The sequence below is a fragment of the Cricetulus griseus genome, chromosome 4, assembly GCF_003668045.3.
Source record: "Cricetulus griseus strain 17A/GY chromosome 4, alternate assembly CriGri-PICRH-1.0, whole genome shotgun sequence".
NCBI lineage: Eukaryota > Metazoa > Chordata > Mammalia > Rodentia > Cricetidae > Cricetulus > Cricetulus griseus.
This window is the reverse complement of record NC_048597.1, coordinates 79,435,241-79,459,899: the sequence shown is the minus strand read 5'-3', so window position 1 is coordinate 79,459,899 and position 24,659 is coordinate 79,435,241. Positions and strand designations below refer to the sequence as shown.

Sequence of the window (24,659 nt, the reverse complement as noted above, 5' to 3'; positions counted from 1 at the left end):
TGAGGCGCAGCCACGCCCCTTACCGGGGTTTCTGTGGAGCTGCGGCGGTGCCGGCTTCGAGCATCCCTGCCCTGGCAGGCTGGGGGACTACGAGACTGCAGCTCCGGCGGCCAGCTCCGCAGAGGTACGACCCGCGCCTCTCCCGCCCTGGCGGCTGGGGTCCCCTGGGTGCTTCCTCCCGGCCCTGGCCTTGCTCCGAGGCCCATCCTTGCCCCCATCCTACTCTTCTCCCAGGCCCTCCCTTGTGTCCCCATCCTGTTCTCAGGCTCGCAATCCCGATGGTCAGAATGGGCCTTTTCACATTGCCTGCTGAATTTCTAGGCCATTTCCCCATCTCCCTGTGCGTTGGCTGGGCTCTCGCAGCTCCGGGACGTTTCCCCTTCTGCTCCCGTTTTCTTGTTTGGTTTACTCTGTAGCTCAGACTTGCCTGGAACTCAGTGTGCAGCCCACGCTAGTTTTGAACTTAAAGCAATTCTCCTGTTTGAGCCTCTGTATTGCTGGGATCACAGGTGTGGTTCACCATACGAGGTTTTATGCTCAGCCGTGGATAGAACCTAGGGCTTCGTGCATGCTAGGCAAACCCTCTACCAACTCAGCCACATCCCCAGCCCCCGCTTCTTTTTTCCTATCAGCATAAGTGCAGCCCACTTCTTTCTGGAGCCTGGTTGTGATGTGGGGGAGGATGATAGGGCTTCGGTCTGACCCCAAGGCTCTATGATCTAGGTGCTCTGGAGAATCCCACTGCATCCTGTTATGTGGGTGTACAGTATTTTCTATGCAGACACAGTACAGGTGAAGGGTGGAGGATCTGGGTGCTTCCCCATTGCTGCCTGCCCATCTGAATTTATATTTGTTCTTTCCTAGGACTTCTACCTGTAGGCACACTTTATTATATTAGTGTGTATGTGTGTTCATGGCATGGCATGCATGTGGAGTTCAGAGAACCACTTTCAGGAGTTGGTTCTTGCCTCTCACCTTGTTTCAACTGTTTATTTTTAATTATGTGTATGAATATATAAGTGTGTGTGTGTGTGTGTGTGTGTGTGTGTGTGTGTGTGCACATGAGTCAGGTGCCGGAGGGAACACGTGCACTTGGAGGAGTTGTAGTTGGTTATCAGCTCCCCTGATGTGGGTGCTGGGAACCGAACTCAGGTCCTCTGAAAGAGGAGTTGTTGCCTCTAACCACTAAGCCTTCGCTTCAGCTTCTGCCTCCCCCTTTGTTGTTTCCACCATGGTGCATGTTCCACAGTAGCTGGCTTCCCAGCTTCTGGCTGATCCTCCTGTCTCCTGTCTTTCTGTAGCAGTGCCGGAATGGCACACGTGGGCCGCTGCATCCAGCATTTTATGTGGGTTCCAGGGTTTGAACTTGGGTCATCAGGTTCGCAAGGCAAAGCTCCTTTGCTCACATAGCCATCTTGCTGGCCTCTGGGCACACTTTCAAGTCTTAGCAGTTTCCTTGCTTTTGTCCAGTGAGACTTTCAAGTGTTTTCTAGAGAGATGGAACATGGGTATGAGAACCATGGCTGGGGTCTGTTGGCTGCTTCTCTTTTGAAGGAAACTGGGTCCAGAAGTGTCTCCTCAATTGACAGGGAAGAGTGTGTAGTCCAGCTGCAGATCAATGAGAGAAGAGTAGGATGCTAGAAAGCTTGTCTCCAACAAGAAGAGTTCCAGGGTAGCATTGTTGTATTAGCAACTCTCAAGGAGTTGTATGAGTTAGAGATTAGCTATGTCTGGCCATGTGGTCCTATGGAGTCCTGACTCACAAGCCCCTCCCTTTCTTGAGTGGACAACATAGCCAGCCAGTAAAGTTTGAGCCATTGAAATTAGATCTTGTGCCAGGCAAAAGTAATGCACACCTTTTTAATTCCAGCACTCGGGAGGCAGAGGCAGAGGCAGGCTGATCTCTGTGAGTTCTAGGCCAGCATGGTCTACAGAGTGAGTTCCAGGACGGGCTCCAAATCTACAGAGAAACTCTGTCTCAAAAACAACAACATAAACAAACGAAAGAAATTAGATCTTGTTGTGTTGCCTAGGCTGCTGACAAACTTACAGGTTGAAACTATCTTCTTGCCTCAGCCTCCTAAGTAGTGGGGACAATAGATCCACACTACTGTGTCTGGCTTACGTGTGTGTGTGTGTGTGTGTGTGTCTGTCTGTCTGTCTGTCTGTCTGTCTGTCTGTCTGTCTGTCTGTACACATGTATGAGTGCATGTGGAGGCCAGAGGTCAATGTTGGGTGTCTTCCATAGATACACTCTACCTTAAATTTTTTTTTTTTTTTTTTAGGGAGTTGGAGAGATGGCATAGAAGTTAAGAGCACTGACTGCTCTTCCAGAGGTCCCCAGTTCAATTCCCAGCAATCACATGGTGGCTCACAACCATCTATTATGAGATCTGGTGCCCTCTTCTGTTGTGCATACATACATGGAGGTAGAATGTTATATTCATAACAAATAAATGAATCTTTAAAAAAAATTTTAAATCCAGGAATGATGGTGCATGCCTTTAATCCCAGCACTCAGGAGGCAGAGGCAGACAGATTTCTGTGAATTCAAGGCCAGCCTGGAGTACAAAGGTAGTTCCAGGAAACTCTTTGTTACATAGTGAAACTCTGTCATCCCATACCTCCCCATAAATAAATAAATAAATATTATTTGGTTTTTCAAGACAGGGTTTCTCTGTATAATAATCCTGGAATACACTTTGTAGACCAGGCTGTCCTGGAACTCACAGAGATCCACCAGCCTCTGTCTCCTGAGTGCTGGGATTAAAGGCGTGTGCCACCAACACCCAGCCACTCCTGGTCTTTTACAAGAGTGCCAGGGATCCAAACTCAGGTGCTCATGCTTGTGTGGCAGGCTTCTCAATACTAAGCTGTTTCCCCAAAGAATAAGAGAGACCGCCAGTTTAAGGTCAAGCTGACCGTCTAGCACTGAAATCCATGCGAGAACTGGTGGTTGGAAGGAGGACTCAGGAGAGAAGAGGTCGTAGGAAGCTTTAAGGGTAGTTCTCTCTCTCAATTTATTTATTGTGTAGTGTTCTGCCTGCATGTATGGATATCAGGAGAGGGCACCAGATCTCATTATAGGTGGTTGTGAGCCACTTTGTGGTTGCTGGGAATTCAACTCAGGACCTCTGGAAGAGCAGAGCAGCCAGTGCTATTAACCTCTGAGCCATTTCTCCAGCCCAAGGGTAGTTCTTTTTCTTTTCTCTTTCCTTTTTTTCTTTTTTAAGGTTTTTTTTTTTTTTTTTTTTTTTTTTTTGTTTTTTGGTTTTTCGAGACAGGGTTTCTCTGTGTAGCTTTGGAGCCTATCCTGGCACTTGCTCTGGAGACCAAGCTGGCCTCCAACTCACAGAGATCCCCCTGCCTCTGCCTCCTGAGTGCTGGGATTAAAGGCGTGCACCACCAACACCCGTCGAAGATCTTTTTTTAAAATTTTATTTATTTATTATGTATACAACATTCTGCTTCCATGTATATCTGCACACCAGAAGAGAGCACCAGATCTCATAACAGATGTTGTGAGCCACCATGTGGTTTCTGGGAATTGAACTTAGGACCTCTGGAAGAGCAGCCAGTGCTCTTAACCTCTGAGCTATCTCTCAAGCCCCCTGGCTTTTACTTTATAATCCTGCCTCATCCTCCTAGGTGTTAGGATCACAGGTGTGTGCCGTCACACAGATACATGGGTAGTTCTTAACTTACGACTTCATTTTTTTGCTCTGAGACAACACAGGGTCTAGTGAAGAAGGGAATGGCTGGGGCTGGAGATGAAAGCAGAGCTTTGGGCTCAGGTGGAGAAGGAACCACTTGGAAGCATAGGATCAGTGTGTCCCAATGCCTCTGCCTCCCGAGTGCTGGGATTAAAGGTGTGTGCCATCAACAGCTGGCTATTATTATTAGTGTGTGTGTGTGTGTGTGTGTGTGTGTGTGTGTGTGTGTGTGTTTGTTGGGGTATATGCATGTGAGTGCAGTTGCCCACAGAAACCATCAGATTCCCTGGAACTGAAGTATAGGCAGGAGCCACTCAACATGGGTGCTGGGAACTGAGCTCTGGTCCTTAAGAGCAGTATGCACTTGTAACCTCTGAGCCATCTCTCTAGCCAGGACTATGAGATCTACATATTGGATGAAAGAACCGACATCCACTACTTTACAAGTTGTTCTCTGATCTAATACAGACACTTGTGCACCAACACACACTCTCTCTCTCTCTCTCTCACACACACACACACACACACACACAGAGTTACATGTATGTTAAAAAAGGGAAAATTCAATATAGTATGTACCTATGAAAATTGCTAAGTGTCTTGTGTGAAATTTGCTCTTTCTCAGGGAGATGTGCCTGGGGAGCAGAGTGGCAGAGGATAGGCTGTGGTTCAGGGGCCTGTATGCATTGTATACTGGAAAGGCTGTTAGGGGGCTGGGATGTGGCTCAGCTAGAGTGCTTGCCTAGCAGACATGAAGCCCTGGGTTCTATTTCCAGCACTGGGTAGACTGGGCCTGATGGTGCATTCCTGTGATTCCAGCACCCGGGAGGTGGAGACAGGACGATCAGGCCAGTTTGTGGTCAGTTTGGGCTACATGAGACACTGTCAACAAGGAAGGAAAGGGAGTAGAAGTGATTATTGGGAGCCAGGCGTGGTGGTACATGCATATATATTGCCAGCACCATGTTCAAGCTCATACTGGGCTACATAGTGAGTTGAAGGCCAACCTGGGCTTTATAGCAAGCTCCTCCCCCCCCCGTTTTTTTTGGGGGGACAGGGTTTCTCTGTGTATCCCTGGCTGTCCTGGAACTCACTCTGTAGACCAGGCTGGCCTTGAACTCACAGAGATCTGACTGCCTCTGCCTCCTGAGCACTGGGATTAAGGTATGTGCCACCACCACCTGGCAGAAAGTTGTCTAAACACCCAGGAAAAGCCAGAACATCAGGGAGTTGGCTGAAGGTGGCCATCAGTGGTTTTCTCACCTCGTGTCCTGGTTTGAGTTCTAAGAGAAGATTCTGGGAACTCTGTTCTTCACCCTTTGGTGAAGAGTTGGTAAAATTTCTCTACTGTGGGGGTGGGCTCCTCCTGTTTGTGCATCCCCAGTTCTGGGATTGCAAGCAGGTGCTACCTTGCATACCTTTTTATGTGGGTGCTGGGGATCCAAACTCACGTCCTTCTGCTTGTCCAGCTAGCATCTAATGACTGGTCCACCCCCTCCCTCTGTTGTCCCTCACTTCTAGGACATGTCCAACGATGCTGCTGCTGCCCCCACAGCTGCAGAGGCAGCAGGTGACACCCACCTGCTGGGCTTCTCAGATGAGATCCTCCTGCATATCTTGAGCCATGTCCCCAGCACAGACCTGGTTCTCAATGTGCGGCGCACCTGCAGGAAGCTCTCGGCCCTGTGCTTGGACAAGAGCCTGGTGCACACCGTGCTGCTTCAGAAGGACTACCAGGTGACTCAGGCATGGGTGGAAGGTCAGGATCAACCAACGTGCTAGCTTGTGGGGGCTGGTGGTACTGATGTTTGCACAGAAGACTATGTAGCTGGGAAAAGCCACACATTAGGATTCAGTGACAGACCCAGGATAGAAGAGGATAGGTGGTGTGTCCCATGGCAGGAGGGCATAGAACATGTGGATGTAGTTCTGGGAGGGAAGAGCCTGGGCCTCAGATACAGGGCTCAGCGGGGGACTCCTTCCCCATAGGTACCCTAGGGTGGAGTTATTGCACCACAGGGTAGATTGTAGAAGGTCCCTGTGAAGTGACACAGTGGATGGCACAGTTGACATTGCTGCAAAATGAGTCCCCCATTGCTCAGGGCCGAAGTAGAAGTATCTGATTAACCTGGGACATGAGCCCACTGTGGTAGGATACACATGTAGTCCCAGCACTCAGGAATTTGAGGCAGGGTGATCACAGCTCAGAGCACTTTAGTAAGGCCTTGTCTCAAACAAAAAGAAATAAAAAACCCCAGACAGGTGTGCCTGATGGCATAGGCCTATAATCTCAGCATTCAGGAGCCAAGGCCAGATCTGTAAATTCAAGGCCAGACTGGTCTATACAGAGTTCAAGGCCAGCCAAGGCTACAAAGTGCGGCCTTGTCTTTAAAAAATACATGTCTCTCCTGCCCTGTCGCATTCTGCAGGCCAGTGAGGACAAGGTGAAGCAGCTGGTGAAGGAAATTGGTCAGGAGATCCAGCAGCTGAACTTGGCAGGCTGCTATTGGTTGTCGGGCTCTACCATCGAGCATGTGGCCCGCTGTCACAGCCTGGTGAAGGTGAACCTGTCAGGCTGCCACCTCACCTCCCTGAGGCTGTCTAAGGTGCTTTCAGCCCTGCAACATCTGCGCTCACTGGCCATCGACGTGAGCCCCGGCTTCGATGCCAGCCAGCTGAGCAGTGAGTGCAAGGCCACGCTGAGCCGAGTACAGGAGCTCAAGCAGACGCTGTTCACACCATCCTATGGTGTGGTGCCCTGCTGTGCCAGCCTGCAGAAGTTGCTGCTCTACTTTGAGATCCTGGACCGCACACGTGAGGGTGCTGTCCTCTCCGGCCAACTCATGGTGGGCCAGAGCAACGTGCCCCATTACCAGAACCTGCGTGTCTTCTATGCACGCCTGGCTCCTGGCTACATCAACCAGGAAGTGGTGCGACTCTACCTCGCCGTGCTCAGTGACCGCACGCCTGAGAACCTGCATGCCTTCCTCATTTCTGTCCCTGGCAGCTTCGCGGAGAGTGGGGCCACCAAGAACTTGCTGGACTCCATGGCCCGCAATGTGGCCTTGGATGCCCTGCAGCTGCCCAAGTCATGGCTGAACGGCTCCACCCTTCTCCAGCATATGAAATTCAACAATCCCTTCTACTTCAGCTTTAGCCGGTGTACACTGTCAGGTGGCCACCTGATCCAGCGGGTCATCAATGGGGGGAAGGACCTGCGCAGCCTGGCCAGCCTTAACCTCAGTGGCTGTGTGCATTGCCTGTCTGCAGACTCGTTGCTCCGTAAGGCAGAGGACGACATTGACAGCAGCATCCTGGAGACACTGGTAGAGTCCTGCTGTAATCTGCACCACCTCAATCTCTCAGCTGCCCACCACCACAGCTCTGATGGCCTGGGCCGCCACCTCTGCCAGCTCCTGGCCCGGCTCTGCCACCTGCGTTCCCTCTCGCTGCCTGTCTGCTCTGTGGCTGACTCAGCACCTAGGCCTGACCGCGCGCCTGCCCCGCCGGCCATGCATGCAGTGCCCCGTGGCTTTGGCAAGAAGGTGCGCATTGGGGTTCAGACCTGTCCCAACCCCTTCCTGGGCCAGTCGGCCCCCCAGCCTGCCTCTGTGTTCTGGTCTCTGCTGAAGAAGCTCCCTTATCTGGAGCACCTGGAACTGATCGGGTCCAATTTCTCCTCAGCCATGCCACGCAATGAGCCTGCCATTCGCAACTCACTCCCACCCTGCAGTCGGGCACAGAATGTTGGGGATTCAGAGGTGGCTGCCATTGGTCAGCTGGCCTTCCTGCGGCACCTGACACTAGCCCAACTTCCAGGCATGCTGACAGGCTCTGGACTAGTGAGCATTGGCCTACAGTGTCAGCAGCTGCAGTCTCTGTCGTTGGCCAACCTGGGCATGATGGGGAAGGTGGTGTACATGCCTGCTCTTGCTGACATGCTGAAGCACTGCAAGCGGCTGAAGGACCTGAGGTGAGGGTGTGAGAGCATGAGGTGAGGGACTGAAGTAAGAGAAAGGGAGCTGAGGTGTAAGGAAGGGGTCAATGACTTGACAAGAAAATCTGAGTAACTGAGCTGGGGGTATGAGGTGAGGGGGCTGAGGAGCTGAGGTGTGAGGGGCTGAGGAGCTGAGGTGTGAGGGGCTGAGGGCCTGAGGTGTGAAGAGCAGAAGACCTCAGGCTTCTATGGGGCTTCCAGGGTTTGCAGATGTAGTCTGCCTGTCAAGGTGGAGCTCAGAGCCAACACAGACCTGTCCTGGAGATCAAAGGCATGAGAGACCTTAGTGTCTGCAGGGGATGGCTTCAGGAAACTGGGGTCATAGTAGTTAAGCAAAGCCTTGGGAGGTGTGTGAGGCAGGGACTCTGGGGATCCTGAGCTTACTTAGCATTTCATCTTGTCATCACCACTTCTCACATTTACTTAGTTCTTGCTGCGTGCTCCACATAGTACTACCTCATTCACAGCCTGTGATCTTAAATTATTTTTATATTTATTTACCTTTATTTTTATATGTGTGTGTTTTGCCTGTATGCCTGTTTGTGGCACCACATGTGTACAGTGCCTGTGGAGGCCAGAAGAGGATGTCGGATCCCCTGGAACTGGAGTTACTGAAGGTTGTGAGCCACTGTGTGGGTGCTGGGAACCCAACCTGGGTCCTTTGGATCAGCAGCCAGTGCCCCTAACCATTGAGCCATCTCTCCAGTGCTGTGTCCCATTTTCCCTACCCTTATACCCCCATTTTTTGAGATGAGGTCTGTCTGGCTGGCCTGGAACTTACATAGACCAGGCTGGCCTTGAATTTCCAGATCCTCCTGTGTCTGCCTCCTGAGTTCTGGGATTAAAGGTGTACTCCACTATACCCAACCCCAAATTTTATTATTACTATTATTAGTGTGTGGTGTGTGGTGTGTGTGTGTGGGGGGGGATACATTGCCACAGTGCACATGTGGAGTACAGAAGACAACTTTTTGGAGCTGGTTCTGCCCTTCATCTTTGTGTGGGTTCTGAGGATGGAATGTAGGTCATTGAACTTTCACAGCAAGTGCTTTTACTGTCTGAGCCATCTTATTATTCAAAACCTTAATTCCTCAGAAAAGGTGTTTCCCTGAAACTCATCATTCTGGCTGGCCAGGGAATTCCTGGAGGGTTACAGACATGTGGCCTTCCTGGGTTTACATGGTTGCTGGGAATTGGAACTCAGTTTCTTTTCTTTTCCTTTTTTTTTTTTTGGTTTTTCGAGACAGGGTTTCTCTGTGTAGCTTTGGAGCCTGTCCTGGCACTCACTCTGGAGACCAGGCTGGCCTCAAAGTCAGAGATCTGCCTGCCTCTGCCTCCCAAGTGCTGGGATAAAAGGTGCCTGGCTACTCCTTGGATTTTTGAGATAGGTTCTGTCTAGCCCAAGATGGTCTCATAACTGATGGTCTCACTCCATCTGGAATTACAGAATGCACCCCCAGGAATGGTGAGGGCCTTTATTCCAAGGAAGCACTCTACCACTGATCTGTCTCCAGCTCTCACTTTACTTTGTTTTAAGCAAGTTGTTATTGTCATCCAGGAGGACCTTTAACTCCTGATCATTTCACCTCAACCTCCAGAGCATCGGGGACCACAGGTGTGTCCCATCATGCTCCCCCCAATTGTAAGCATTTCTTTTTCCCTTCTGGACAGAGTCTCATGTGTCCTGGGATGGCCTCCTACTTTCCGTGTAGCTGAGGATGACTGGGACATCTTATTGACCTGTCTCTGCCTCTCAAGTGCTGGGATTATCGTGGGCTCCACCACGGTGGACACACCGTGTAGTGAAGACCCTGGCTCTGGGCAGGCAAGGGGGCCAGTTCTTTTTTTTTTTTTTTTTTTTTTCCTTCGAGACAGGGTTTCCCTGTGGCTTTGGATGCTGTCCTGGAACTAGCTCTTGTAGACCAGGCTGGTCTCGAACTCACAGAGATCCTCCTACCTTTGCCTCCCGAGTGCTGGGATTAAAGGCGTGCACCACTACCACTTGGCTAGGGGGCCAGTTCTTAAGGATTCTGCCAGTCCAGAGCTGTTGGTGGACGGGTAGAGGCAACATTGGGGCCACAAAGTCAGGTCTTAGTCTAAAGGGACTTGTACATGGCTGTCACTCTCTAGTACAGTTACTGCTTCTTTGGTGCTTGTCTCAGGGTGACTATTGCAGTGATGAAACACCATGACCAAAAGCAACTTGAAGAGGAAAGGGTTATTTGGTTTATACTTCTAGATCCCTGCCAGGATGGGAACTCAAACAGGGCAGGAACCTGGAGGCAAGAGCTGATGCAGAGACTATAGAGGGCTGCTGCTTACTGGCTTGCTCAGTCTGCTTTCTTATAGAATCCAGGGCCACCAGCCCAGGAATGGCACCACCTTTCAGGAATGGGCTGAGTCTTCCCCATCGATTGCTAATTAAGAAAATGCCCTACAGGTTTGTCTGCTTACGGCCCAGTCTTAACAGAGGTGTTTTCTCAATTTAGGTTGCCTCCTGTCAGATGACTCTAGCTTGTGTCAAGTTGACATAGATCTAACCAGCACAGGAACTGTACTAAGGGTACAGAGCTGATTTTTTCCCCACAGCATCCATGGATGCTGAAGCAGGAAGCCTCTCACCTATCAGTCGAAGCCAGAACTTCACTTTGACCTCAGGACCCACAGGGAGGACATGGGGAGGGCAGGGTATATCCTTTGCCTCTAGCTCCCCTCCTAGCTTCACTGTGACAGGAAGTCAGCAGGTCCTGTGTTGCTCATGGCCCAGAACCTCTGATAGCTGCTTGGCCAGGCTGTGGCCTCTGTTTCCTGTCCTCCTTGGAACAAAACCATACTAAGGCTGTCTAGGTCTGAGGCCTCTGTCTTATGTGGTCATCTGCCCTGCTGCTCCAGCTTCACCCTTAGCTAAGCAGACCCAGTAGGTCTCTGTGGACAAAGCTGGTATCCATGCCTGGGTGTCCATCCATGGGCATGGGTCCTGTGCCTTCTGGCTATATTTGCTTTGGGAACCTGCCTGTGGGCTTTCTTACTCCCCCAGTTTAGAGGTCCCAGTCAGTTGATTGTGGTGGCATATTCCTAAAATCCCCCAACAGTGGAAGCTAAGGCAGGATTGCCATGAGTTCAAGGTCAGCCTGGGCTAGAGTAAGACCTTGTCTTCAAAAGCAACAGCACCCCCTCCCCCCCCACACACAAAGGAACCAGATGTGACTGCATGCCTGTCTGCCTCCCCAGCACTCAGGAGGTGGAGGCAGGAGTTAAAGGTCATCCTTGGCTCCATAGTGAATTTGAAGCCAGCCTGGGCTACATAGACCCTGTTTTAACAACAAAAACAAGACAATGTTTTTTTGTTTTTTTTTTCTCTTGAGACAGGGTTTCTCTGTGGCTTTGGAAGCTGTCCTGGAACTAGCTCTTGTAGACCAGGCTGGTCTCGAACTCACAGAGATCCACCTGCCTCTGCCTCCCAAGTGCTGGGATTAAAGGCGTGTGCCACCAACGCCCGGCAAAACAAGACAATGTTAATGTGAGCTTTGGGCTGCCCTCTGTATTAAGACTTTGTAACTGTGGTGGGCAAGTGCTGCTACAGCAGTCGCTCCTCCTCTCTCCCACATCTGCCTTTCCCTTTCCCAGGCCCACAGATGGACTCCTTCCTTCTGGGCTGCATCTGTCCCTCCCTGTAGTCACCAGGCCCTCCATTTCCTTGCTGCTTCCTTTGTGGTGTCTCTCACACTTGTGTCTTCCTGTGCTTGTCCTGTCACACCCCTGGCCTTTCCTGAAGCCCAGTTAGTGTATGCTTGGCCATTGTTTGCCAGAACGGCAAATGTGTCACAGATACAGACTGGGGAAGCAGAGCAGCCAACAAAGGGCTTGCCTCGAACATGCAAAGTTCCATCTTTGATGCCTAGCAAACTGGGTGTGGTGACACACCTGCAAAGCCGGCATGGTGAGGACCAGAGGGAGGAGGGTCAGAGATTCAAGGCCATCCTTAGTTACATAGTTTGAGCCAGCCATGAGACTATCTCAAGAAAGAAAGAGAAGATGGATCAGAGAATGCATACGATGGATAACCCCTCCCTCTGCTGGGCCACCACTGTTGACTATGGCCTGTGATTAGGCCCGTTTCCTAAATTCAAGGCTACCAGGTGAGCCTTTGAATCTTTCTTTTTTTTTTTTTTTTAATTTTATTTATTTATTATGTATGCAGTCTTCTGCCTGCATGCCAGCAGAGGGCACCAGATCTCATTAAAGGTGGTTGTGAGCCACCATGTGGTTGCTGGGTATCGAACTCAGGACCTCTGGAAGAACAGTTAGTGCTCTTAATCGCTGAGCCATCTCTCCAGCCCTTGAATCTTTCAAAGCCAGGGTCTTTCTAGATTTTTCTGTCTTGCTTCTAGGGTTTGTTTTCCACTGGTCCTTCAAGCCTTGTGGTTTTGCAGTAGGTGTGGTGGTGCACACCTATTGTGCAGGGAGGCTGAATCAGGATTGTGAATTCACAGCCAGCCTGGGCTATATGTTGGTTTGTCCCTGGGACCTGGCATCTTCTCCAGAGGCAGGACTGTGTGTGCATCATGGGAGGCCTGGAGGACTGGTGATAAATTTGTCTCCCCAAGAGCTTGATCACAGTTCATAGTGGCATCTCTACCCAGGCTCCAGCCTGTGCCCAGAACTGTCTGCTGTGTGAGGTACTGCCTGTTCTGAACACACACAGGCTTCCAGAACAGCCAAATGGTGAATTCCTCTGGATCACTGCCTTCTGAGGCGGGTGAGCCCAGAGATAATGCAGCAGGTGGCAGGAGCTAGAGTAGGCTCAGGAGGCTCTGCTTGCTTGGGGGTTGCCTCCTGGGGTTTGGGGGGCTGCAGGGGTACCTGCATTTTCTGGGGGAGTGTTCTGATGGCAGTCCTGGGAATCCCACCTCCACCGCAGCCTGCCATGAACCTGAGCTTGTACCAGCCTGGCTCCCTGTTGGGAGGAGGTGCCACAGGGACAGGTTGTTCTGGCTGTGGGCTTGGGGCACACCCCTGTGGTGAGAGAATCACGTGTCAAGCAGAAAAGGGTGCCACCTTTCCCACGGCTGGAGGCGGGGTGTTACCCTGAGTCACCCTAGGCTGCCTGGGCAGAAGCAAGAGAGCTACTTGAGCCAGGCCTGGCACAGTCTCAGGAGCAACTTTGAGCTCTCATTCTCCCTCATCCTGCCTGGCTCAGAGTGCAGTGTCCTTCCCTTAAGCAAGAGGAGACAGGTATAGTCACTGCAGAGAGCTGACCCTTGCTGACTGGTAGTTTGAACCAGCTGGAAAGGGTAAGAGTTACGATGAGGTCCGATCTGGGTGGATCCCATTTCCTAGTTCCCTGTCTACCCTCAGCGCCTCCATTAGGTCAGTTTCCCAGGCATCCTGGGTGCTGCCGACCAGCCTTGTGCACAGGGAAGAGGGTGAGGGCTCACAGGCCCACAGTTGGAGTGTGAGAGAGAGGATATTCACACCAGGCTGAAAACTGGCAGATGACTTCTTTCAGGGCAAGGTTCTGTAAATGACTGTCTAATTGGAAAATATTTAGAAGTCTGTACCGGACACGTTACACTACCACTGTAACTAAGCTGGCCTGGGAACTCCTGAGCTGTAGTGCAAGTCCATGCCGCCACCTAGTGGTAGAGGTGACAGCTGCTGCTTGGCACTGGGATTCCATGGGTTGCTGTTGGAAGCATTGGTGAGGGAGAGGACAGGGACACACACTCCTTCCCTCCCTCCCTTCCTCCCTCCCTCTCTGTGCTGGTAACTCCAAGGTTCCCAGGGGCCCTGCACCCCTCCTTGGCAGCAGAATGAGACCCTGTCTCAAAATAGAAATTGAGGGATGAGCCAGGCAGTGTGGCACATGCCTTTAATCCCAGCAATTTGGAGGCAGAGGCAGATGGATCTCTGTGAGTTCGAGGCCAGCCTGGTCTACAGAGTGAGCTCCAGGACAGCCTCCAAAGCTACACAGAGAAGCCCTGTCTGGAAAAAAAGAGTTAGGGATGAAAATGACTAATATACATGATGTACATATGCAAAATTGTGAAAAAATAAAAACAGGATTTAAAAACTAAAGGGCTGGGAGTATGGTTCAGTATAGAAATGCTTGTCCAGCCTAGCATGTCTGAGGTCTAAGTTCAACTCCCAATACTGCAAAAAGCCAGGCAGTGGCACTGGTTACACACCTTTAATGGCAGCACTTGAGAGGCAGAGGCAGGTGGATCTCTGAATTGGAGACCAGCCTGATCTACAGAGCAAGTTTCAGGCCAGCCAGGGCTACACAGAGAAACCCTGCCTATTTATTTATTTATTTATTTATTTGAGACAGGGTTTCTCTGTATATAGCCTTGGCTGTCCTGGTCTTACTCTGTAGACAAAACTGGCCTCAAACTCACAGAGATTCACCTGCCTCCACCTTCCAGTTGCTGGGATTAAAAGCGTGTGCCACCACCGCCCAACTGAGAAACCTTGTCTTGAGGGAAAAAAATCAACTAAAAAGTGTAAAAGCCAGGGCTGGAGAGATGGCTCAGAGGTTAAGAGCACTGACTGCTCTTCCAGAGGTCCTGAGTTCAATTCCCAGCAACCACATGGTGGCTCATAACCATCTGTAATGAGATATGGTGCCCTCTGCTGGCCTGCAGGGATACATGCAGGAGGAACAATGTATACATAATAAATAAATCTTTAAAAAAAAAAATGTAAAGGGCTAGCTCAGCGGTAGAGCCTGACTGGCTGGCATGTTTGAGGGCCTGAGTTCAATCCGTAGCATGAAACTAACAGAAATGAACAGCAGAAAGGGTTGGGCCATGGAGAGGTGGCTCAGTGGTTAAGAGCACATAGTGGTTGTTGCAGAGGACCTGGAATCAGTTCCCAGAAACAAGTGGCTCACAAAAATTGGTAACTGTTTCTAGGGGACCTGACACCTCTTCTGCCCTCCTTGGGTACAGGGCACACATATGATATACATACATGAAAGAATTCACACATATGTATAAAATATTAAATTTTTTTTTTAATTCAAAAGCAGTGAGGCTTGTTCATTGTGTCTAAGAACAGTAGTGACCCTTCCATGGAGTCTGTGGTGGGGCTTGTGCTCTGGGCTGATGACAAGATGCTGGCCTCAAAGCAGCCCCAAGGGACTTTCTTCTTTTCTGTCCCTTTCCTATCCACTCTGGCCTGCTAGACCTGCTCTTTCACCTGCTTTTGTCAGCTGATCTGTCACTGCCATCAGACTGACTCCCCAGGGTAGCATGTGTGAATTCCCCTAAGGTCAGCAGGTGTGACAGAATGGGGTGGAATAGCATACTAAGGAAGGCAGATGGCCTTGAGCCAGTGCATGCTGGCAGGGTCTGTAGACAGTTACTAGCCGCATCTTATCTGTGGAGTCAAGATCTTCTTGGGAGATCCAAGGCTCTGGCACTCACACCCTTCTCTCTGCAGGCTGGAGCAGCCCTATTTCAATGCCAACGCACAGTTCTTCCAGGCACTGGGCCAGTGTTCATCTCTGCAGCGCCTGTGCCTGGTTTCTCGAAGTGGCACCCTGCAGCCGGATGCTGTGCTGGACTTTATGGCCCGTTGCCTGCAAGTTGTCGTGTGTCACATGTTCACTGGAGAATCCCTCATCACCTGCAAGAACCTGCAGCAGGCACTCCTCCGGAGGTGAGTAGCATGGCCTGGCATTGTCTGTTGGTAGCTGGGAGGTCTTGGACAGTACCAGTGTCCTTAGCCCAGTAGCAACTTTGGGGAGATGGAGTACCAGATCCTAGCTCATGAACAGAGAGAGGGCCTGGCCTCCTGCAGGGGACCAGTTCCTATAGATAGTCTCTGGTCTCAGCCACTTAGAAGACCAGGACACAAGGATCCTTTGTTTATACTGGGTTCTGGAAGCCAAAGTCTTACTTCACTATGTCTCATATGGGCCCAGGAAGGACTTTTTTTTTTCTCGAGACAGGGTTTCTCTGTGTAGCTTTGGAGCCTATCCTGACACTTGCTCTGGAGACCAGGCTGGCCTCGAACTCACAGAGATCCGCCTGCCTCTGCGTCCGCCTCCCGAGTGCTGGGATTAAAGGCGTGCGCCACCAATGCCCGGCCAGGAAGGACTTCTTGATCTTTCCTTCATCATCGTGAAGGCTCTGTCTTCAGACCTCCCGAAGCTCCACCTTTTGAAAAAGGGTCTCTCTGTATCCCAGTTATCCCAGGCTAGTTTGGAACTCACTGTGCAGACCAGGCAGCCTTGAACTTGGGGCTCCTCCTGCCTCTGCTTCTGTAGTGCTGGGATCTCATGCTGTGAGTCACTGTGTCCCTCATCCCTTTTGCTGGCAGCATGTCAGCAGTTAGGGTTTCAGCACAAGGACTTTGGGGGCACAGCATGCAGCCCCTGATCATTGCTGATAGTTTTGCTTCCTGTCTACTCACTGAATGCCACCATGAGAAAGACATGCTCCTGGCTCCCCTGGTTTATCCATGGTTTTGGTCATTTTATCAGGTACTAGAATGGACTTACAGTATTCAAATTTTGTATTACATTTATACATTTATTTATTTTGTGTGTGTTTTCAGGACAGGTATGCATGCCATGGCATGTGTAGAGAGGTCAGAGGATAGCTCTCGGGGGTTAGCTCTCCTCCTACCACAGGGGCCTAAAAGTGGGTGTATTAACTACAGCTTACAGACGAGGGGTGCAGGCAGGAATTGCTGCAGCCGGTTGGCAGCGTGCAGGATGGAACTGCACATTGGAAGGGAGAGAGAAGCTAGGCTTGGTGCTACAAACCTGGAATCCCAGCACTCAGAATAGGGAGTTTGGGTCAGCCTGGGCTACATAGTTCAAGGCAACTTGGGTTATATAGCAAGACCATTTGAAAAAAACAAGGGATAGAGTATTTGTCTCAGTTGGTAGAGTGCTTGCCCAACAGGCACCAAACCCTGGGTTCAGTTCTTGCAGCATGGGGCTACAGAGATGATTCCACAGTTAAGAGTGCTTACTGCTCTTGTTGAGGAGCCATCGCCAGATCAGGTGGCTCACAACTGCAGCTGCCTGTAATACTGATTGAGGCTACCTCCTGGCCACTCTGGGCACCTGCATACATGTGGTGTACATAAACACACTTTTGTGGGTTCACATACATACACGCACCTAAATAAATAAATCTGGATCTCTGCAGTACCACAGATGTGCTGGCACATGCTCGCAATCTCAGCACTTGGCTGGTGGAGGCAGGATTCAGGGTCATCCTCTGCTATATAGTGCGTGTGAGGCTAGCCTGGGCTACACAAGACCCTGTCTTAAGAAAATGTAAATTGAGGGAGAGGAAGAGAGTGTGGCTGGTATGAGAAGCCTTTCACGGTAAGTGCTGAGTCCTGATCCAGGCCGGCACAAAGCCTTCTCCTGGATTGTTGGCAGCCTCTGACCACAGCAGAGCCCTCGAACCTCATAGAAGAGGCTGTTCTGTGGATGCCTCTGCTGCATCCTTGCCATCTGCAGAGTGGCGGCTCTGCCGTGTACCCCTCCCCCAGCGTGACAGCAGCCTTTCTAGGTGGCCCTTGGGCTCCTGCACTCCCTTCAGAAGCCCAATTGTGCAGGGTGCTCTGCTGCAGTGCTCCAGTAGGTGGTGCTGTTGCTCTCAGAAGCCCGTCATTCAGTGCTCAGGGTGTTGGTGAAAAGCAACAGGGTGGCTGTCCTCTTTCCTGATGCTTTTGTTGTTTGTTTAGTTTAAAAACTTTTTTTTGTGGATAGGGTTTATGTAGCTCAGGCTGGCCTTGGGATGACCCTCAACTTCTCCTCAACCTCCTGACTCCATCCTGAGTGCTGGGATTATAGGCGTCACATCACTTTTGGGGTACTCCACGATGGTCTTAAATCTCTTCCTCAGCTACATGGAGCAGTCCCTAGTGCTCTTCTTCTCTTGCCTGGAGAGCTCAGGGAGGCACTGAACTTGTTCTCCTGAAAACCCCATCCCAGCTGTTGCATGCTTAGGGGCCCCTTCACCCAGCAATGTGGAGGTCTTGGCCAACAAGGCTGGGGTCCCTTCCTCCCTGCCACTGTAACTGGGGAAGTGTTGGTCCTTTCCAGGGTCACGCTTTGTGTCTGTCCCCAAGCTGGCTGCTTGAGTGCCTCAGGTCCCTGGGCAATTGCTTCTTTCTCACCTCTCATGTTTGGCTTTTTTGTTTTTGATGCCAACACTGCAGCCCAAGCACTTCATGTTTTGGGGTTTTGATTTGGATTCCTCCTCCTCACAGGAAACAACTGGATTTAGGTTGCCTCTGTGTCTAATGCCACACACAGTAGCATGGATCTCACTTGTTCTCCCTGTTTTGTGTTCCATGGCTGCCTGCCTGCCTTCCTTCCTTCCTTCCTTCCTTCCTTCCTTCCTTCCTTCCTTCCTTCCTTCCTTCCATTCTCCCTCCCTCCCTCCCTCCCTCCCTCCCTCCTTCCCTCCTTCCCTCCCTATCTCCCTCCCTCCCTGTCTCCCTGTCTCTCTTTCTTTCTGTGATAAGGTCTCAGGTAGCCCAGGCTAGCCTCTAATGTGGTGAAGGATAACCTTATATTTCTCAAGTTTTGGCATTACAGGTGTATGCCGCCTTGTTAGATTTATGCTGTGCTGGGCCTGTGCATATCCTGTAAATACTTTGTAGCTGGGCCATGTCCCAGCCTTGGGATTCATGTGTCCAGTGCTGTTCTGGGGGTGACATTTTACCCTCCCAGTGCTGGGGTGCCAGGCATCCACCGCCATGCCAGGTCTTTCTCTCACCTTTAGTACCATGCGGCCCTACTAGGTATTGTATGTTCTTCTGCATGTCCTTCCTCTATTTGGGCCTTTTGACCCCATATGAGATCTGAATCCACTGTCTGGGGACCAGACTCAGTGACAGCGCTTCTTGGTGGACCCCGGGGGCTTGTGGCCTCCCAGGGTGATGAGCAGAGAAGTGTGTCTGCCCAGATTACCCTAGTTCCTGCCAGTGCCCCTGCCTTCCGCTTTGCTTCTGGCCTCAGGCACACACACCTGCCCAGCACTGGCCCTGCCTCTGCTCACATTCCTGTCTTTCCTAGAAACTTGTACTGGCCAGTTCTGTTCATGGTCACCTTGCCTACTGATGTCTGTTTGCAGCACTGTGGCAATCGGGGTCTGGGCCCTGGCATATGGCCTTTGTTGAGCCTACCCTGGACTCATCTTTCTCACCTCTACTTCTCAGACCTGGCAAGCAGGGAGGCCCCGTAAGTCCCTGCTTCCCTGGGGATGGGGTGGGCCCGGTGTCACCTGGTCACTGTGGCATTGTTGAGGTCTAGCCTACACCATGTCTCACCAGTCCCAGGATTCTATGTGGGCTTCTCTATCTTCTTTATCTTTGGGGAGAAGCATCTTCTAACCACACCTGGAACCTTTTGGTGGTAGACCAGGTCTATGCCACCCTGGGTGAGCTGTGATGTGGGTACTGTTGCCAACCATCCCACTCAGTGCCATCTTCCCAAGGGTTGAGATTGGCTTCCTGGCTTTCCTCCTCACGTTCTGTCCCAGGCTCTTCATAGCACTTCCACGTAGCTCAGGCATGCTGTTTAAATCCTGTGTAGGATTTTTCCAGGTTCTGTCTCCTCTCTGCAGCAACCCGAGTTCAGGAGAATGTGTGATAGCCTCTGGTACAATCACAGCCAGTAGCCAAGCCAGTGAAAGCGAGGGAAGACCTAGTGCTTGCCTGGAGCAGTAGACCTGACATCTGTGAGCCCAGAGCCTGTGCTCATGCTATAGCCTTCATCCTAAAGACTCAGATTCCAGCACTGCCCTCCACTTCCTCTCAGGCTGCTGTGTCACAAGTCTGCTGCCGACTGTGGTAGCCATGCCACTCTCTCTTGAGGTCCAATTGGCACTGCCTTCCCATATGGGGTCTTAAAGTGTGTTTGTGGCCTATTGCCGTATGTTGCATATGGCCCTGGGAGACCAACTGGCTGCCGCAGCCCCTGCTGTGTCCCATGTAGACACGGGGGCATTCTTCCCGTAAATTTCCAGCTTGCCAGAACCATAGTTACCAGCTTGTTCTCTGCTACTTCGTTCTGGCAAGCTCTAGCCCACAGCAGTCCCAGGGGCCGCACTCAAGGCTGAGTGAGCAGATATGGCTCTCCATGCCAGGAAAACCACTTGGTCTGTGTCTGGTCTGCAGACGTGTGGAGAAGAGAGTGTTCTCAGGTGGAGCAGGGGATTGCTTAAGTCTCGCCAAAACTGAGCCTTAGACTTGGGCATCAGTTTTCAAGAATGGATTAGGGGCTGGGGAATATGGCTTGGTTGGTATAATGCCTACCTAGCATGCACAGCCCTGGGTTCCATCCCAGCATGGTACAAACTGGGCATGGTGGTGCAGGTCTATAATCCCAGTACTTGGGAGATGGAGACAGGAAGAACCAAAGTTCATCCTTGCGGGGCGTTGGTGGTGCTCACCTTTAATCCCAGCTTTCGGGAGGCAGAGGCAAGCAGATCTCTGTGAGTTCGAGGCCAGCCTGGTCTACAGAGCAACAGAGCTCCAAAGCTACACACAGAAACCCTGTCTCGAAAAATTAAAAACAAAACAAAAACATCTTTAACTGCATAGCAAGTTTGAGGCCAACCTGAGAAACATAAAATGTGAAATTCTGTCTCCAAAAATAAAAAAAAAAGAAGAAAGAAAGAAAAGAAAATAAACTGACCACTCTCCTTTAATCCCAATACTCAGGAGGCAGAGGCAAGCAGATCTCTGTGAATTCAAGGCCAGCCTGGTCTACAGAGCGAGTTCCAGGACAGCCAGGGCTACACAGAGAAACCCTCAGGGAGGAAAAAAAAAGAAAAGAAAATAGAGCTGGCTTTGCATTACTTTGTAGCCTGCACAGCTTCTATGAGCAGCAGTTGAAGTCTAGGAAGCTGCCTGGCTCAGCACTGCTTCGTGGTAGCGCTAGAGCAGGCTGTTGGCATATTCTCACCTGTCAAGCTGGCCACGTGGGTCTGCATTGGCGGGTTCAGTTGGAAGAACTGTGGCCTAGATACTGAGCTAGTGGCTGCTATGTTCCAGCTCCACGGAGCATGCTCAGAAGCCAGGAGGAGCCACTGTGAACTGTGACGCCTGGAGGAGATGGCCAAGGTGCCTGGATCCCACCATAGTGTTGGTAGCATGTGGGGGTCAATGAGGGACATGAAGGGGCCTGACTGGAGCCACATGCTATTTCAGATGGGGAAATGTTGTCTGGTGTTTCATTTAGTAGGTCTGTCTATCTGGGTGTGGAGCCAAAGGTGGTATGACCTGGGGATTCTATTCTTATTCCAGAACCTCCAGTTGTTTTTATTTGTATGTGCTTGTGTGTCTGTGTATGTACATGTGGGTCCAGTTACCTTCAGAGGCCAGTACAGAGTGCTGAATCCCCCTAGAACTGCAGTTACAGATGGCTGTGCACCACCATGTGGGTGCTGGGAATCCAACTCAGGTCCTCTGCAAGAACAGCCAGTGCCTTTACTGAGCCATCTCTCCAGTCCTCCCAGATGACTACAGAGTCAGGTCACATTGTCATTCGGGTCAGCCAGTGCTGGTTTGAGGGTGCCTAGGTTGTGTAGGTACAACGCCATCCATTGTCTGTAACGGCCCAGAAAAGAATGGTGTGGGGCATGTCTTCCTCCAGTGCCTACCCTGTGCCCTCCTCAGCTTTGGTCTGAGCCCCGCCTTTTTTGATGTCTTCTATGGGAACAGTGCAAGGGAATGCTTGTTTGTTTGTTTGTTTGTTTAAGATTTTATTTATTATGTATGCAGTCTTTTCCTGCATGCTAGCAGAGGGCACCAGATCTCATTCAAGGTGGTTGTGAGTCACCATGTGGTTGCCGGGAATTGAACTCAGGACCTCTGGAAGAGCAGTCAGTGCTCTTAACCTCTGAGCCATTTCTCCAGCCCCCACCCCACTATTCTTAAAACATTCCCTTGCGGGCTGGAGAGAGGGCTCAGCGGTTAAGAGCACTGACTGTTCTTCCAGAGGTCCTGAGTTCAATTCCCAGCAACCACATGGTGGCTCACAACCCTGAGATCTGGTGCCCTTTTCTGGCCCGCAGGGACACATGCAGACAGAACACTGTATACATAATAAATAAATAAATAAATAAATAAATAAATAAATAAATAAATCTAAGGAAAAAAAAGCCTTACAAAATTAAAAAAGAAGGAAAGAAAGAAAGAAAGAAAGAAAGAAAGAAAGAAAGAAAGAAAGAAAGAAAGAAAAAACAATAGTGGGGTGAGATGTTTCCAGCCTGGGGCTCCTGAGGCTGCTGACAGGGGCTCTGGGCCAAGCAAAGCATTTTGCCATCCCTACCCCTCATCTCACCCCAAGTGAGTTTTGCTCCTGCTTAAGTTTTTGTTTTGTTTTGTTTGAAACAGGGTGTCCCTATGTGGTCTTGGCTATCCTAGAACTCCCTATGTAGACCAGGCTGGCCTCAAACTCACAATTTGATCCTGCTGCCTCTGACTCCTGAGTGCTGGGATGAAAGGTATGAATCACCAAGCCCTGCTTGTTTTACTTCAACATCAAACCTAGTCTATAGGTGAGGATGACCTGAACCTCTGACCACTGCCTTTGTCTCCTGAGTGCTGGGACTACAAAAATATACTTAGTTAATGGGGAGTGCTAGGGACTGAACCCAGGGCTTTGCCCTGCCTCAGTGGGTAGGCAGGCACTCTACCCACTGAGCATGCCCAGCCTGGCAGTAACTTTCTTCTTTCTCCTTTAGATTTGTTTATTATTTTATGTGCCTTTATGTATGTCTGTGCATCGTGTGTGTGTGTGTGTGTGTGTGTGTGTGTGTGTGTGTGTGTGTGTGTGTGTGTGTGTGTGTGTGTGTGTGTGCCTGCAGAGGTCAGAAGAGGGTGTTGGATCCCCTGAGACTGCAGTTATAGATAGCTTTAAGTCACCATGTGGGTGCTGGGAACTGAACCTGGGTTCTCTGACAGGGTTTATCTGTGTAGCCCTGGCTGTCCTGGAAATCACTCTGTAGACCAGACTGGCCTGGAACTCACAGACATCTGCCTGCTTCTGCCTTCCCAGTGCTGGGATTTTAACCATGTGCCACCACCGCCCGGCTGCAGTCAGTGCTCCTGAGTGCTGATCCTCCTCTCCAGCCCATCACTGTTTTCAATGTGTGTATTCATTACTACTCTCTGTTCTTGACCCCTTCATGTTCCATATGCTCTATAGTGTTAAGCACTGACTGCCCCAGATCCCGGCTCCCTCCAGTCTACTCTGGCTCTAGGAATCTGATGACTTAAGTAGGATCAGAAGCAAGTGTGCTGGAGACTGAACCCAGGCTCTCCTGTGGCTCACCAAGCACTCCTCCTGCTGAGCTGTGTCCTCAGCCCCCATATCCCCTGTTAACAGCTGATCTCTGGTTCAGTTTCCAGGCTGAGAGGCCCGCCTTGAATGTCGTCATCTTCCCCCTGCTCCACGAGGGCCTGACAGATGTCATCCGAGATGTCCCCATGGTGCACCTGGACGAGATCACCTTATTTAAAAGCAGAGTGGCTGAGGAGCCACCGAACCTGTGGTGGTGAGAGGGCTGCCTGGCCCCCAAGCCCCTCCACTCCTGCCAGCAGAGCCTCCAAGAAGCCAGCGAACAGTGGGCCCTTGTTTTGTGACAGGAAGAAAGAGTTTCCAGTTGTTCTGAGACATTCACCCCAGTCTCTCCAGGTCTCCTCTCTCTTACTCTTAGGAGTACTGGGGCTCAGTGACAAGCGATGAGGTGGGCCATGGATGTGAGAGCAGTGGACGAGCCATACTGGCCTTCAGGGCCTGGTCACACTCCCAGGGGCTTTGTGGGCTGCAGGCCCCAGGCCACCTACTTACTTCAGCCTGGGTACTGTCCCTCAGCCCCTTTGCCCATGGTAATCTACAGTTGAGCTGTATCCACATGGGGTCAGGGTGGGCCGGGCTCTCACTGTGAAATACCCACAATGACATCTGTGAGCCTGTGGCTCCTTTTCCTACTGAGACAGATTTTGGACATGGTCCAATGGCAGAGCACTAGCCTAGTGTGTGTGAGGCCCTGGTTCCATCCCCACCACAAAGAAAAAGAAAATGTTTTAACTCAATGGTGTCTCTGGGATGCTTTCAGCCCAATGATACCCATGGGGCAGCAATTGTGGGATGGCACCATCCCCAAGCTGAGCCTGAGGACTCGGGCCTGTATCTCACAAGTGGTCACTTCTCCCCCATAGTTCACGGGCTTCTGCTTAAAAAGTCTAGGTGCTGTGGAGATGTGAATGCTTCCTAGGGAGTCCACAACCACTGGCCTTGTTAGGATAGCTAAAAACAGTAAAAGCCAGAGTGGGCATAGGACGCTGGAGCAGGGATCACAAACCTGTTTAGTCATTACAAAGATTCACTGAGAGCCATGGGTGTGCATGGGCCCCGGTTTCCATTCCCAGCACTGCATAGTCCTTCCTGGTGGCTCACACGTGTAATCCTAGCATTCAGGAGGTCAAGGCAGGAGCTTTCAGCATCTTCAGCTACATAATTGAGGAAGAGGCTGGCCTGAACTACATAAGACCCCATTTTAATCTCAATAAACCAAAAAAAAAAAAAAAAAGGAAAAAAAAAAGGAAAGAAAGTTGAGGGAGGACCCAGTGTCTGTGGCCTTACTTTGTCCCTCACATTAGTTACTCTGAGTCAGTACCCAGAGGGGACTTGTGACAGCCTGTGGTTGGACTCCTGCCTGGACTTCTCGGTGGTGGGTCCCCAGTATGCTGTGGTCATTACTTCAGGTAGCTTCCGGTCTGGACATAACAGTCCATACAGGCCCATCAGGCCTCGCTCTCTGCTGGTGACCTTCGAAGACCCAGCCTGCCTTCATCCTCTGTTGACAACAGGTCCTCCTGAGATGTGGTTTCTTTTTTTTTTTGTTTTTTTTTTTTTTGTTTTTCTTTTTTTTTTTTTTTTTTTGTTTTTCGAGACGGTTTCG

The 24,659-nt window shown here is 50.8% G+C and overlaps 1 protein-coding gene across 1 annotated transcript; it reads left to right on the top strand.

Moving 5' to 3' along the window:
* Fbxl18 (F-box and leucine rich repeat protein 18) lies at positions 1-24,287 on the top strand. The gene is made up of 5 exons (XM_027413548.2): positions 1-124; positions 5,235-5,450; positions 6,143-7,686; positions 15,154-15,372; positions 23,097-24,287. The coding sequence occupies exons 2-5, from the start codon at positions 5,238-5,240 to the stop codon at positions 23,251-23,253; spliced, it is 2,133 nt and encodes a 710-aa protein (XP_027269349.1). The 5' UTR covers positions 1-124; positions 5,235-5,237; the 3' UTR covers positions 23,254-24,287.
* The last annotated feature ends 372 nt before the right edge of the window (positions 24,288-24,659 follow it).